The sequence below is a fragment of the Ursus arctos genome, unplaced genomic scaffold (assembly GCF_023065955.2).
Source record: "Ursus arctos isolate Adak ecotype North America unplaced genomic scaffold, UrsArc2.0 scaffold_24, whole genome shotgun sequence".
Lineage (NCBI taxonomy): Eukaryota > Metazoa > Chordata > Mammalia > Carnivora > Ursidae > Ursus > Ursus arctos.
Genome location: NW_026622919.1, coordinates 13,129,102 through 13,141,283, shown reverse-complemented (window position 1 = coordinate 13,141,283; position 12,182 = coordinate 13,129,102). Strand labels below are relative to the sequence as shown.

General features: G+C 38.4%; 1 protein-coding gene across 4 annotated transcripts in view; it reads left to right on the top strand.

Moving 5' to 3' along the window:
- HELZ (helicase with zinc finger) overlaps positions 1-12,182 on the top strand; it is a 159,317-nt gene that overhangs the window by 115,071 nt on the left and 32,064 nt on the right. For all 4 annotated transcript variants that reach the window (XM_026512424.4, XM_026512419.4, XM_048225749.2 and 1 more), the window contains 3 exons: positions 384-591; positions 6,516-6,595; positions 11,520-12,090. In XM_026512424.4, coding sequence (XP_026368209.1) covers positions 384-591; positions 6,516-6,595; positions 11,520-12,090 — 859 coding nt within the window. The remainder of the gene's footprint in view (positions 1-383; positions 592-6,515; positions 6,596-11,519; positions 12,091-12,182) is intronic.

Here is a 12,182-nt window from a genome sequence, read left to right as displayed (position 1 = left end):
ATAATTTAAAAGTTAATTTTCTTGGTAATCTGTGACATGTATACATTCATATTGAGGGGAAATGATTCAAGATTATAAAATGATTTAATGTGTCAGGGGATAATTATCAATTTTAAGTCTTCATTTTCTTCCAAACCTGAAAAATGATCAATTTTCCCTACACACTAAAGATTCAGGAAGCCAATTTTTTTCTTTTAAGGAAGCCAGTGTTTGACCAGCTAAGATGTAGCAGTAATTCTGCCAATTGTTTGACTTTGTAGTTATTCATTTTAATAAGATTAACATCTCTGTGTGTGTTTGCTTTTTCCTAATCAGCAGCGCTATAGCAGCTTGCCTTTCGAAATGTTCTTAATGCAGTTATTTTATTCCTTCTAATAACCTAGGTACCATGGACAGGGTACCAGGGCAGATTTGCAGTCGATCCTCGGATCCTTACACACCAGGCAGCGATGGCCTACAATATGAACCTCTTACAGACACACGGACGGGGGTCTCCCATACCGTATGGCCTTGGGCACCACCCACCTGTCAGCATAGGGCAGCCACAAAACCAGCATCAGGAGAAGGAGCAACATGAGCCAAGTCGAAATGGTGAGCTGCTTCACGATTCTCACGTTCCTCAATTGGTGATATGCCTGTTCGTATCAACATGTAAAGTTCTTTTAACAGTATGATTATTTTTTTGAAAGATTTTATTTATTTATTTATGTATTTATTGAGAGAGAGAGAGAGAGAGAGAGAGAGCATGGGGAGGGGCAAAGGGAGAGGGAGAGAATCTCAAGCAGACTCCCCGCTGAGCACGAAGCCCAACATGGGGCTTGATCTCACGGCACTGAGACCACAAACCTTAGCTGAAACCAAGAGTCGGACGCTCAGCTGACTGAGCCACCCAGGTGCCCAATATTTAGAGTGTTTTAAATGATAGTTATTTAAAATTGAGACAAAATCCTCTCCTGTTAAAACATTTTTACTGACCCAAATTTATTTTTGTGCTGTACTAAACATGAGTGCTACTCTTGATTTAAAGTAGTTCTTATGTAAGTCACAATCTCCTGTCTACTTGAATTATAAATAAGGGAAAATTACCCAGTCTGTTTTTTAAAGTCAGGTTTATTGAGGTATAATTTATAGACCGTAAAATTCACTTTTAAAATGTACAGTTGATGTGTTTTGACAAATACGGAGAGTTGTTAACTGCCACCAGAATCAAGATACAGGATATTTACATAACTCAAAATGTTCCCTCATATCCCTTTGTAGTCTGCCTTGTCTCCAACCCCCAGCCTCGGGCAACCACCGATCAGACTTTTGTCTCTGTTCTTTTGTGTTTAGTGTGTCATGTAAATGGAATTGGGGAGTATATAGTTTTGTGTGTCCAGCTTCATGCACTTAACTTAATGCTTTTGAGATTCATTCATGTTGTCTGTGTCAGTAGTTTGTTCCTTTTACTGTTGATTAGTATTCTATTATACGGATGCATCACAATGTTTTTATCTACCCATCAATTGATGGGCACCTTAGTTATTTCTAATTTTTGTCTCTTATGAATAAAGCTGCTATGAACATATGTGTGAACATATGTTTTCATTTCTCTTGGGTGTATGCCCAGGAGTAAGATTGCCAGGCATATTGTAAATATATAGGTGACTTTATAAGAAACTGCCATGCTGTTTTCCAACAGTGGCTGATACGCTTTTCATTTCAGCTAGTAATGTATGAGATTTCCAGCTGTTCCACATTCCCATCAGCACTTAGTGTTGTCAGTCTTTTTAATTTTACCCTTGCTAGTGGGTATCTGATAATAGCTGATCATAATATTAGTTTGCATGTTCCTAATGACTAGTAATGTTGAATATTTTTTCATTGGGCTTATTTGCCCTCTGTATATCTTTCATGAAGTGTCTCTTTGTATTTTTGCCCACTTTTTTATTAGTTTGTTTTATGAAGTTATAAGAGTTCTGTATATATTCTGGATACAAATCTTTAAGTAGATACATGTTTTGAAAATATTTTCTCCCAGGATATGGCTTGCCTTTCCATTAACAGTATCTTTCAAAGAGTAGAAGTTTCTCCTTTTGATAAAATTCAGTTTATCCAGTTTTTTTTTTTCTTCTCTGAGTCATGTTTTTGGTGTGGTGTATGAAGTTTTTCGACTGACCCAAGATCACAAAGATCTTTTTTTTTCCCCTAGAAGTTTCATAGTTTTAGCTCTTACATTAGGTCCATTTTGAGTTGAGTTTTATATGTGGTATGAGGTAAGAATTGAGGGTTTTGTTTTTGTTTTTGTTTTTTTGTTTTAATTTGTTCTAGTACCATTTGTTGAAAACACTGTCCTTCCTCTATTAAACGTAGTGCCTTTGTTGAAGGTCAGTTGACCACATATATGAAGTCTTCGTTCTGTTCCTTTGATGCACATGTTGATGTGTATGCCAAATGTGCTGTCTTGATTCCTGTAGCTTTATATAAAGTCTTGACATCAAGTACTTTGAGTTTTCCAACTTTGTTCTTTTTCAAAAGTGTCTATTCCAGGTCCTTTGCATTTCCACATACATTTTAGAACCAGCTTCTCGGTTTCTACAAAAAACCCTCCTGGGGCTTTGATTGGGATTGTGTTGGTCTGTAGGTCAATTTAGGGAGGATTGACATCTTAACAGTATTGAGTCTTCTGATACATGAACAGAATATCTCTGTTTCTCTCTTTTTAAAGATCTTTAACTTCTTTCGGCCTTTTTTTTTTTTTTTTTTAAGTTTTCAGTATATGACTCTTACACATATTTTGTTAGAGTGAAAGCTTAAATTAATATAAATATTTAGTGTTACTATTTTCCTCCTCAGTAGTGCATCCCACAAATTCTGATGCTGTATTTTCATTTCATTCAGTTGAGTACACTTTCTAATTTCACTTGAAATTAGGTCGATAGAATATTTAGAAAGGGAAGTTTTAGTTTCCAGTTATTAGGGGTCTTCTAAGAATTTTCATGTCACTGATTTCTGCATTAATTCCATTGTGGTAAGAAAGCATGTTTTGTATGACTCTAACTCCTTTGAATTTATTGAGATTTATTTTATGGCCCAGAATATGGTGTATCTTTGCAAGTGTTCCATGTTCACTTGAGAAGAATGAAGTGCTCTATAAATGTTACTTAGGTCTACTATATTCTTGCTGATTTTCTGTCTACTTTTAAAAAAAATGTATTGCGAGGACAATATTGAAATGTCCAAGTACAATTGGCATTTGTCTATTTTTCCTTTAAGTTTTGCTTGATTAATTTTGAAGTTCTGTTATTAGGAGCATCAACATTTAGGATTATGTGCTCTTGATTAATTAATTCTTGTGATTTTGGAGTGACTTCCTTTATCCCTGGTAATAGTCTTTGCTCTGTGATCTACTTTGCTTAATATCTAATCTAATCACTTACATTAATATCTAATGTAATCGCTTTAGCTTTCTTTTGACTAGTGGTGGCATGGTGTATCTTTTTTGACCCTTTCCTCTTTTCTTTCTTTTTTTTTTACCTATTACTTTTAATCTCTTTGTGTCTTTATATTTAAAGTGCATTTCTTGGGGCAGCTGGGTGGCTCAGTCAGTTAAACATCTGACTCTCGATTTTGGCTCAGGTCATGATCTCAGGATCATGGGATCGAGCCCTGCTTCGGGCTGTGTTTGAGATTCTCTTTCTCCTTCTCCATTTGCCTCTTCTCTCATGTATGCTCTTTCTGTCTCTAATGCATAAAATCTTTAAAGTGCATTTATTGAATTTATTTTTTAAAAGATTTATTTAGAGAGGTTTGGGGGATGGGCAGGGATAGATAGAAAGAGAGTGAAAATCCTAAGCAGACTCCCTGCTGAGCATGGAGCCCTGTGTGTGGCTCAATCCCATGATCCTGAGATCCTGAGTTAATGACCTGAGCCAAAACCAAGAGTTGAGTGCTCAACCGACTGAGCCACCCAGGTGTCCCTACAGTGCAAGTATTTTAGATGGCATATGGTTGGTTCTTGATTTTTGTTTTTGTCCAATGTGACAATCTCTGCCTTTTAATTGGGGTGTTTAGACCATTTATACTTAATGTGGTTATATAGTTAGGCTTGATTTTATCATCTTGCTCTCTTTAATTTGTCCAGTCTGTTTTTGTTTCTCCTTGACTTTTTTCCTGCCTTCTTTTGGATTAGTTGAAAATTTTTTATGATTCCGTTTTATCTCCTTTTTTTGGTTATTAGCTATAATGCTTTATTATTTTAGTATTTGCTTTAGAGTTTATAGTATACATCTTAACATCTCACAGTCTACTTTCTAATTTATATTTTACCACTTCATGTACAGTAAAAGAACCTTCTAAAATTTCAATTTTTCCTCTCTTGGCTTTTATGATATTACTGTCATGCATTTTACTTTTACATTATTTTTGTTTAAACAGCCAAGTATCTTTTTAAAGAGTTTTAAATAAGAACAATAATTTTTTGTATCTATCCATGTAGGTAGCATTTCTGGTAATCAGTCTTTCTTTTCTTTTCTTTTTTTTTTTTTCTCTTCTTTTCTTTTCTTTTCTTTTCTTTCTTTCTATTCATGTTTTCATTTGATAGAGTTTTCCTTTTGCCTGAAGGACTTTTCTTAACATTCTTTGTAATGTGACTCTACTGGTGATGAATTCTTTCAGTATCTGTATGCCTGAAAATATTTTTGTTTTACTTTCATTTTTGAAAGATATTTTTGCAGGGTATAGAATTCTTGGTTGACAGTTTTCAATCTTTAAGTACTTTGATGATGTTACTCTGCTGTTTTCTTGTGTTGAATTGTTTCTAGTGAGAAATCTGATGTCATCCTACCTTTGTTTTTCTATATATAATGTGGCTTTTTTTCTCTGACTCCTTTTAAGAGTTTCTTTTTCTACTGGTTTTGGGAGATTGCTTATGATATACCTTGGTGTAGTTTTCTTCATGCCTCTTGTGTTTGGGGTTTTGTTGAGCTTCTTGGATCTGTGGATTTATAGTTTTCATCAAGTTTGGAAACTTTTGACCTTCATTTCTAAAGATATTTTTGTCTCACCTCCTCTTGGCTTCTTCAGGAATTCCAGCTACCCAAATATTAGGCTGATTAAAGTTTCCCCATAGTTCATGGATGCACTTTCCTTTTTTTTTTTCCTCTTTCTCTTTTTGTGTTTCATTTTGTGTAGTTTCTGTTGCTATGCCTCAAGTTCACTAAGTTTTTATTCTACAGTGTTTAATCTGCTAGTTCTATCTAGTGTATTTTTCTTCTCTTTTTTTTTATAATAATTTTTTATTATGTTAGTCACCATACAGTACATCCCTAGTTCTTGATGTAAAGTTCCATGATTCATTACTTGCATATAACTATCCAGTGTATTTTTCATCTCAGACATTGTAGTTTTCATTTCTTGAAGTTTAGTGGTAAGCATGTTCTGGCATGAAAATTCATATTGCAATTTTCCAGTAGCTTTCCTAAAAGAGGGATGTATGTATGTATATATGTATTTATTTATTTGTAAATAGGCTCCATACCCAGCGTGGAGGCCAATGCAGGGCTTGAACTCATGACCCTGAGATCAAGACCTGAACTGATATCAAGAGTTGGATGCTTAACTGGCTGAGCCACCCAGGTGCCCCATAAGAGAGTGTTTTTTAAACAAGAGCCCAAATCAGGGATTTTTTCAAGGAATTTAAAATATCTAGCAGTTAACTCTTACAGATTAAAATCCTTTCAAATGTGTGGGGCGCCTAGGTGGCTGTTGGTTAAGCATCCGACTCTTGATTTTGGCTCAAGTTATGATCTCAGGGTTGTGAGATTGAGCCCGGAGTCAAGCTCCATGCTCAGCTCAGAGTCTGCTTGAGATCCTCTCCCTCTGCCCCTCCCCCTGGCTCTCTCTCTGTCTCAAGTAAATAAATAAAATCTTAAAAAAAGAAGAATAAGATCCTTTCACATGTGTGGAATAGCATTATTTAATTCTATTTTAATTGTGATTTAAAAAAAATCTTAATTTTGCTTCCTTTGCTATTTATCATCCACTTATATTTAGTTTGCTATCTATTACTTTTAAGTAGTATAACTACATTCCTTTCAGAATATCTATTCTGTTTAGGTTCCTTCTTTAAATTGGTCTGGCGTATTATTTGGATTTTTGCTTAATTGAATTTGTGAATGGCCAAAGCATTGAGCCTTTATAAATAGGCAAGAATGCCAATGCCTTTTGTGCATCTAGTTTAAGAAAACGAGGCTACAAATTCCTGAAGAATGGGCAATTATCTTTGAAATTATTTCATGATTTAAGGTTATTCCTTTATTAAGCTTTTGTTTTGACAATGAGGTTTAAGTATAAATTTTCTTTCTTGCAGGGAAACTGTAACTCTGAAACTTTAGAAAAAGCAAATCCAGTAGTATAAATTAATGTAAAGGGTGAAAAATGTTCAAAATATTCTGCTTCTGCCCAATAATCGTTAGTCATTGGAAATGTAATATCCATTGGAGACAATTTATAAGAATTTTTAAATATTTTCTTAGGTAAAAGTGATACAAATAATCCTGGACCTGAAATTAATAAGATTCGAACACCAGAGAAAAAGCCTACAGAATCAAAACAGGTATGCAGCTTACATTTGGTGAATGCATTGTCCTGATGGATTTAGTCTGATTGATATCTTGGAATCTTGACGTTTTAAAGAAAATTTTCTATCTTTTTAAGTATGTCTTTTATGTTTATTGTTTCATGAGGATCTGGTGGGTTGTGTTATCCTCTCTCCCTTCACTTTTTCTTTGTGGCTACATTATCTGGTTTATTCGTATATTTTCTCAATTTGTGTTATTCAGTGATAGACTTGAATTTAGAGCCTTTCCGTGATAAAGTACTAAGTGAAGACACAGCTGTAGATGTGTCATTGAATAATCTCAGAATGCAGAGGTGGTATAGTGAAGAAGGAAGATTTAACTTCCTTAAGTTGCTTTAGCTTACCTTGTTCTCTCATTACATCTACTGTATAAATCCTTAACTTTTTAAATTGAAGTATAGTTGACACATAATGTTACATTAATTTCAGGTGTACAACATAGTGATTCACTGAGTCTATACGTTATGCTTGCTCACCACAGTGTAATTACCATCTGTCACCGTACAGCGCTATTACAATACCATTGATTACATTCCGTATGCTGTACCTTTTATCCCCACGACTTATTCATGTCATCACTAATCCTAAACTCCTTATCTACCATTCATCTACTCTCCTTGCTTCTGTGCTTATGAACCATTTAGGGAAAATCAAATCATTGTTGAATTAGTGCCACTAGAAATTAATATTTTCTAATCTCAGGGAACCTCAGGGGCTTCTCTGCATTTCTTTTACGTGGACCTAGCTCCTTTTGCCCGATTTCTCAGCAGCTCTTCTCATGCCTGATACCTTCCATCTTCTATTATCCTTATGATCAGGAGATGACCTTGCCTTAGAGTCACCACATCAGGATGTCGCACTGTTAATTTAAGGCCTTAGACTTAATCACTTTTTCTATATCCTTGAACACCCAGGTAAGAGTCTGGTAGAAGAGTTTCAGTCTCAGACAGTTTCGTTTAAGACTAGTCTCTCCTCTTCTGATCACCTCATAGACTTTGTCCTTGTTCCTCAATTGTCTTTAGATTCTTTCTAGCTACTAGTCCTTCCTCCTCAGCCGGTAAGTAAATTGATTGGTAGACCGTTTTAAAGACAAACAAACAAAACCCCCACTTTATATGACCTTTCATCTCCTTTATAGCTACTCTCTAAGTTCACCTTTCTACCTCATCTTTTCTTTGCCCCTTAACCAGTCTTGTATTAGATTTTGACATTTCACTGAAACTATTGAGCTTTATGTGACCGACCCTTTTTTTTTTTAAATTTTATTTTTATTTATTTGAGAGAAAGTGAGAGTGAGAGAGAAAGATCACGAGCTGGGTGAGGGGCAGAGGGAGAAGCGTGATGTGGGTTTCAATCCCAGGACTCTGGGATCATGACCTGAGCTGAAGGAGATGCTTAACCGACTGAGCCACCCAGGGGCCCCTCAAGCAACCAACTCTTATGAACCCACTTCAGTTGTAGTCCTATTTGTCTTTTTTCTGGTATTTGTTACTATTTTCTACTTCCTTCTTCTTGACCATCTTGTTTCTTTTGGTTTCTTTGACATACATTTCTACTTTCCACAACTCTAACATGACCTGTCTCTTTTATAAGTTCCTGCCCACCCCCTTCCCATCTGTCCCTGGTCCTTATGTTGGGGTTTCCCAGGGTTCTGTCACTGTCCTACACCTCTCTGCATTCTATGATTTTCACTGTAAACTAGGTCAGTTCCATGGTTTTAAATCTCTGCTGCATGATGATGACTTCCAAATCTGTATTTCCAACTCCAGCTTGCTTTAAGCAACTGTTCTCTATATTCAGTGACTTACGTCCCATAAGCAGCTCTGACTCACAGTTTCTACCACTGAGAGGACTTAGTACCTACTGGAGGAGTACAAGTGAGGCAGCCAGTGGCAAGAGGGAGCTGCCGTGCAAGTGGGGGTTCTGTGTGTGTGGAAAGGGATGAGGGGAGAGAACAGGTGGCAGTGAGGATGCTGTGGCAGCCCTTGTAGTCAGAGGCAGCGTAGGGCACAACCTACCACAAGAGCCTTGGATGCTATGAGAGCAGCCGAAGCCGAGATAGCCAAGTGTCTCTCGTGTCCCTGTTTTAAAATTTCTTTTATGATCTTTCCCTGTTTAGGAACTAGGCAACCTGATAGACATGTTTCATTTTCTTTCCACCCTGATGCTTTGTCCTAGGGCCTCGGGGCAAGCCAATTCCTAGCTCTGCTTGACTCAGTGCCTCAGTATTAAGAGGAAAGTGATGGAGGATAATCTAATTCTGGTAATAATCTAATTCTCAGGCACCTTTAGACATTACAGTCCTCTATGCTGCTTAGCCCATTGTAGTATCATAGAGTAGCAGAGTATTTATTTATTTATTAAAGATTTTGTTCATTAGAGGGAGAGATGGAGAGAGAGAGCACACAGGGGGAAGAGCAGAGGGAGAGGGACAAGCGGGCTCTGTGCTCAGCAGAGTGGGGCTTGATCCCATGACTTGAGATTATGACCTGAGCCGAAAGCAAGAGTCAGATGCCCAGCCATCTGATTGAGCGACTCAGGTGCCCTGAGTAGCACAGTCTTTTTTTTGTTTTTAAAAATTTATTTATTTATTTTAGAGAGAAGTGGGGGGAGGGGCAAAGGGAGAGGGACAAGCAGACTCCTGGATGAGCGGGGAGCCTAAGGAGGGGCTGGATCCCAGGACCCTGAGATCATGGCCTGAAGTGAAATCAAGATTTGGCTGCTTAACCGACTAGCCACCCAGGCACCCCGTCGAGTAGCACAGTTTTGACTAAGTTTCTATGACTGGCCTAGCTGCTTGTCCATGTCAAGGTCAGAAGTGAAGGAGGCAGCTTATCCACAAACAACCTTCACATCTAATCACGGCCTCCCTCATGTGATCTGAGTATGCTTTTCAACGGTATCTTATGGAAAAATATGTATTGCAGCTGAATGTAGCATTAATCATCAAAAAGATGAAGATTTGTGGGGGACAACGTTTGTTTATAAAGAACCTTAAGTAGGTTCTGAAACTTTAAAAAAAATTTTGCAGATTAAGTTTATGATTTAATATATAAAGCTTAAATCTTGGCTCATTGTAGACGGTTAGTGACAACTCATTATTGAAGATGCTCTTTACTTATAATGCCGTTTTGGGTAATAGGCTCTGAGACATTCAGAGAGCAGGCATTACAGCTATTTGGGACGACTGGGGTGAAGTTGTCATTCTTCTCATTTCATTTTCTGGACAATTTATATACACCCAGTAATCTTAAGGCCCTATTGGCCAAATTCCGTGGCATTCCATGTGAACTAGTGATGAGAGATGAAAATGCACTGGAGGCACGATTGGCACATCGCAGCCACTGTTGTGATGGCTTGGTTGCCAGGAGTACCTCAGCTGCAATTCAGGAGCAAGCTGCTTGTTCTGGGTTCTCGAGAGCAGGCAGTTCCGTGTTCAGCTCTTGAGAGCCTTTGGTGAGGCAAGTACTCTCTAGTCCTCAGTGACTCTTTCCACATTGAAACTTACAAGGAGATTGATATACCAAAGCAGCTCACTGAGTGTTTTGACAGAGATGGGAAAGAAAAATTGCTTCTTTTCACCTTATATTTCAGTTTTCACATTGTCACCACTTAGGATCAAACTTGGATTGTGGAAGAATGATAGCACTCCCTAGCTTACAAATCTTTGGTAGCTTACCACAGTTTACATACAGGATTAAAAATGTTTATTCTCAGTATTGAATCATTCAATAATTGGACTCTCGCAGTTTTATCTGATGTCAGGAAGGGGAAAACTAACATCCAAACAAGTGAGGTTGTAGCTCTGTGTACACAAAGCTTCTCATGCTCCTCAAATCTGCCAGGTTTTTCTCCTTTCCCCCCTCCTTGGTTAAGCTGTTACCTTTACCTAGAGTGTCCTTCCCTCACTGGTAAATGCCAGCTCGTTGTGCAAGATTCAGTTCAAACGCCATAGCCTCTGTGGAGTCACCTCTCACTGTCTCAGGCTGTCCTCTCACTGTCTAGGATCTCCTATCACATCCTTTTGTTAACACCTCTAATTTTGTGTTTACTCGTTGGTATTCTTCACTGGACTCCAAGCCTGGGCTTTGCAAACTTTTCCCGCAAGAGGCCGGATAGTGCATCTTCAGGCTTTGTGGCCTTATGGTTCCTGTGGCAGTCACTCATCACTGCCACTGCGGTGAGAAGTCAGCCATAGACAGTGTGGCAGTGAATGGGGGTGGCTGTGTTCCAGGAAAAATTTAGCTGCAAAAATTTGGCGGGCTGAAAATGGCCTGGGGACCATCGTTTACCAACCCTCACTCTCAGCGCTTGAGGGTACGGACTAAGTCTTCTTAGGCCTTCTTAAGCGCCAGCGCAAGATGCAGTGCCCTCGGTAGGTTCTCCGTAAAAGTTTGTTGAAAGAGTAAGTGTCAGTACCTAATGGCAAGAATTGACAACCAAACTGGTTATACAGAGGTGATCAACTACTTATTTATTTGTTCACTTGTTTAAATTGAGACAAGTGTTTTTAAAATTAATATAGATATATTTGAAGAAAGAGATGTATACAAACAAAATCGGAAGGAAAGGACACATTTTAATGATTTGTATTAGAAGGAAATAAATGGTTATCCTTCTAAGGAAGAAAGTGTGAAATTAAAAATGTTTTTAAAGGAGTTAAAGTGGGTATGTTAATAAGATGGCAATAGCTCCTCTTATGACTAAAATTTAATATGCTTTTTTTCTGTTTTATCTTTTCTAACTTGACTGTCAGAAAGTGATTGCCTGGGTACCTAGCACTCAGCTGTGACTGATAAGAATCTGTCCTACCCTGTAGATGTGCTAGGGGTGGGAAAAGGTGGAGAGCCACAGGACCGAGATCTTCCGTAGTTAAGAAAGACTTCTTATTTTTTTCTAGATTGATTTGGAATCAAATCCACAGAACAGAAGTCCTGAGTCGCGTCCTGGTGTTGTTTATCCCAATACCAAATTTCATCGCAAAGATAATCTCAACCCGAGACACATAAATCTTCCTCTCCCTGCTCCCCATGCACAGTATGCAATCCCCAGTCGTCATTTTCATCCCCTCCCCCAGCTACCCAGACCACCGTTTCCGATTCCGCAGCAGCACGCCTTGTTGAATCAGCAGCAGAGTAATTTGCCTGAGCCACCAAATCAGATGCCACCCCAACCAAATCAGGTAGTCCCGCCACAGAACCCGTTGAACCAGCTGACTCAGCAGCCACCTCCTCAACTTTCTCCTGCCTATCAGGCAGGACCCAACAGCGCTTTCTTTAATAGTGCAGTTTCTCACCGACCACAGTCCCCTCCTGCAGAGGCGGTGATTCCTGAGCAGCAGCCCCCTCCCATGCTGCAAGAAGGCCCCAGTCCTCTGCGAGCCATCGCGCAGCCTGGCCCCCTCCTTCCTTCACATCTGAATAACTTCACTGATGAGAACCCCCCAGGATTGCCTATAGGGGAGGCTCTAGGTAAGTTCTTCTGCCACTGCTGGATGTGACAAATTCAGAGATTATTTCCTTAAATTGACAATGTACTGTGCAGTGTTAATTTGGGTCAGGAT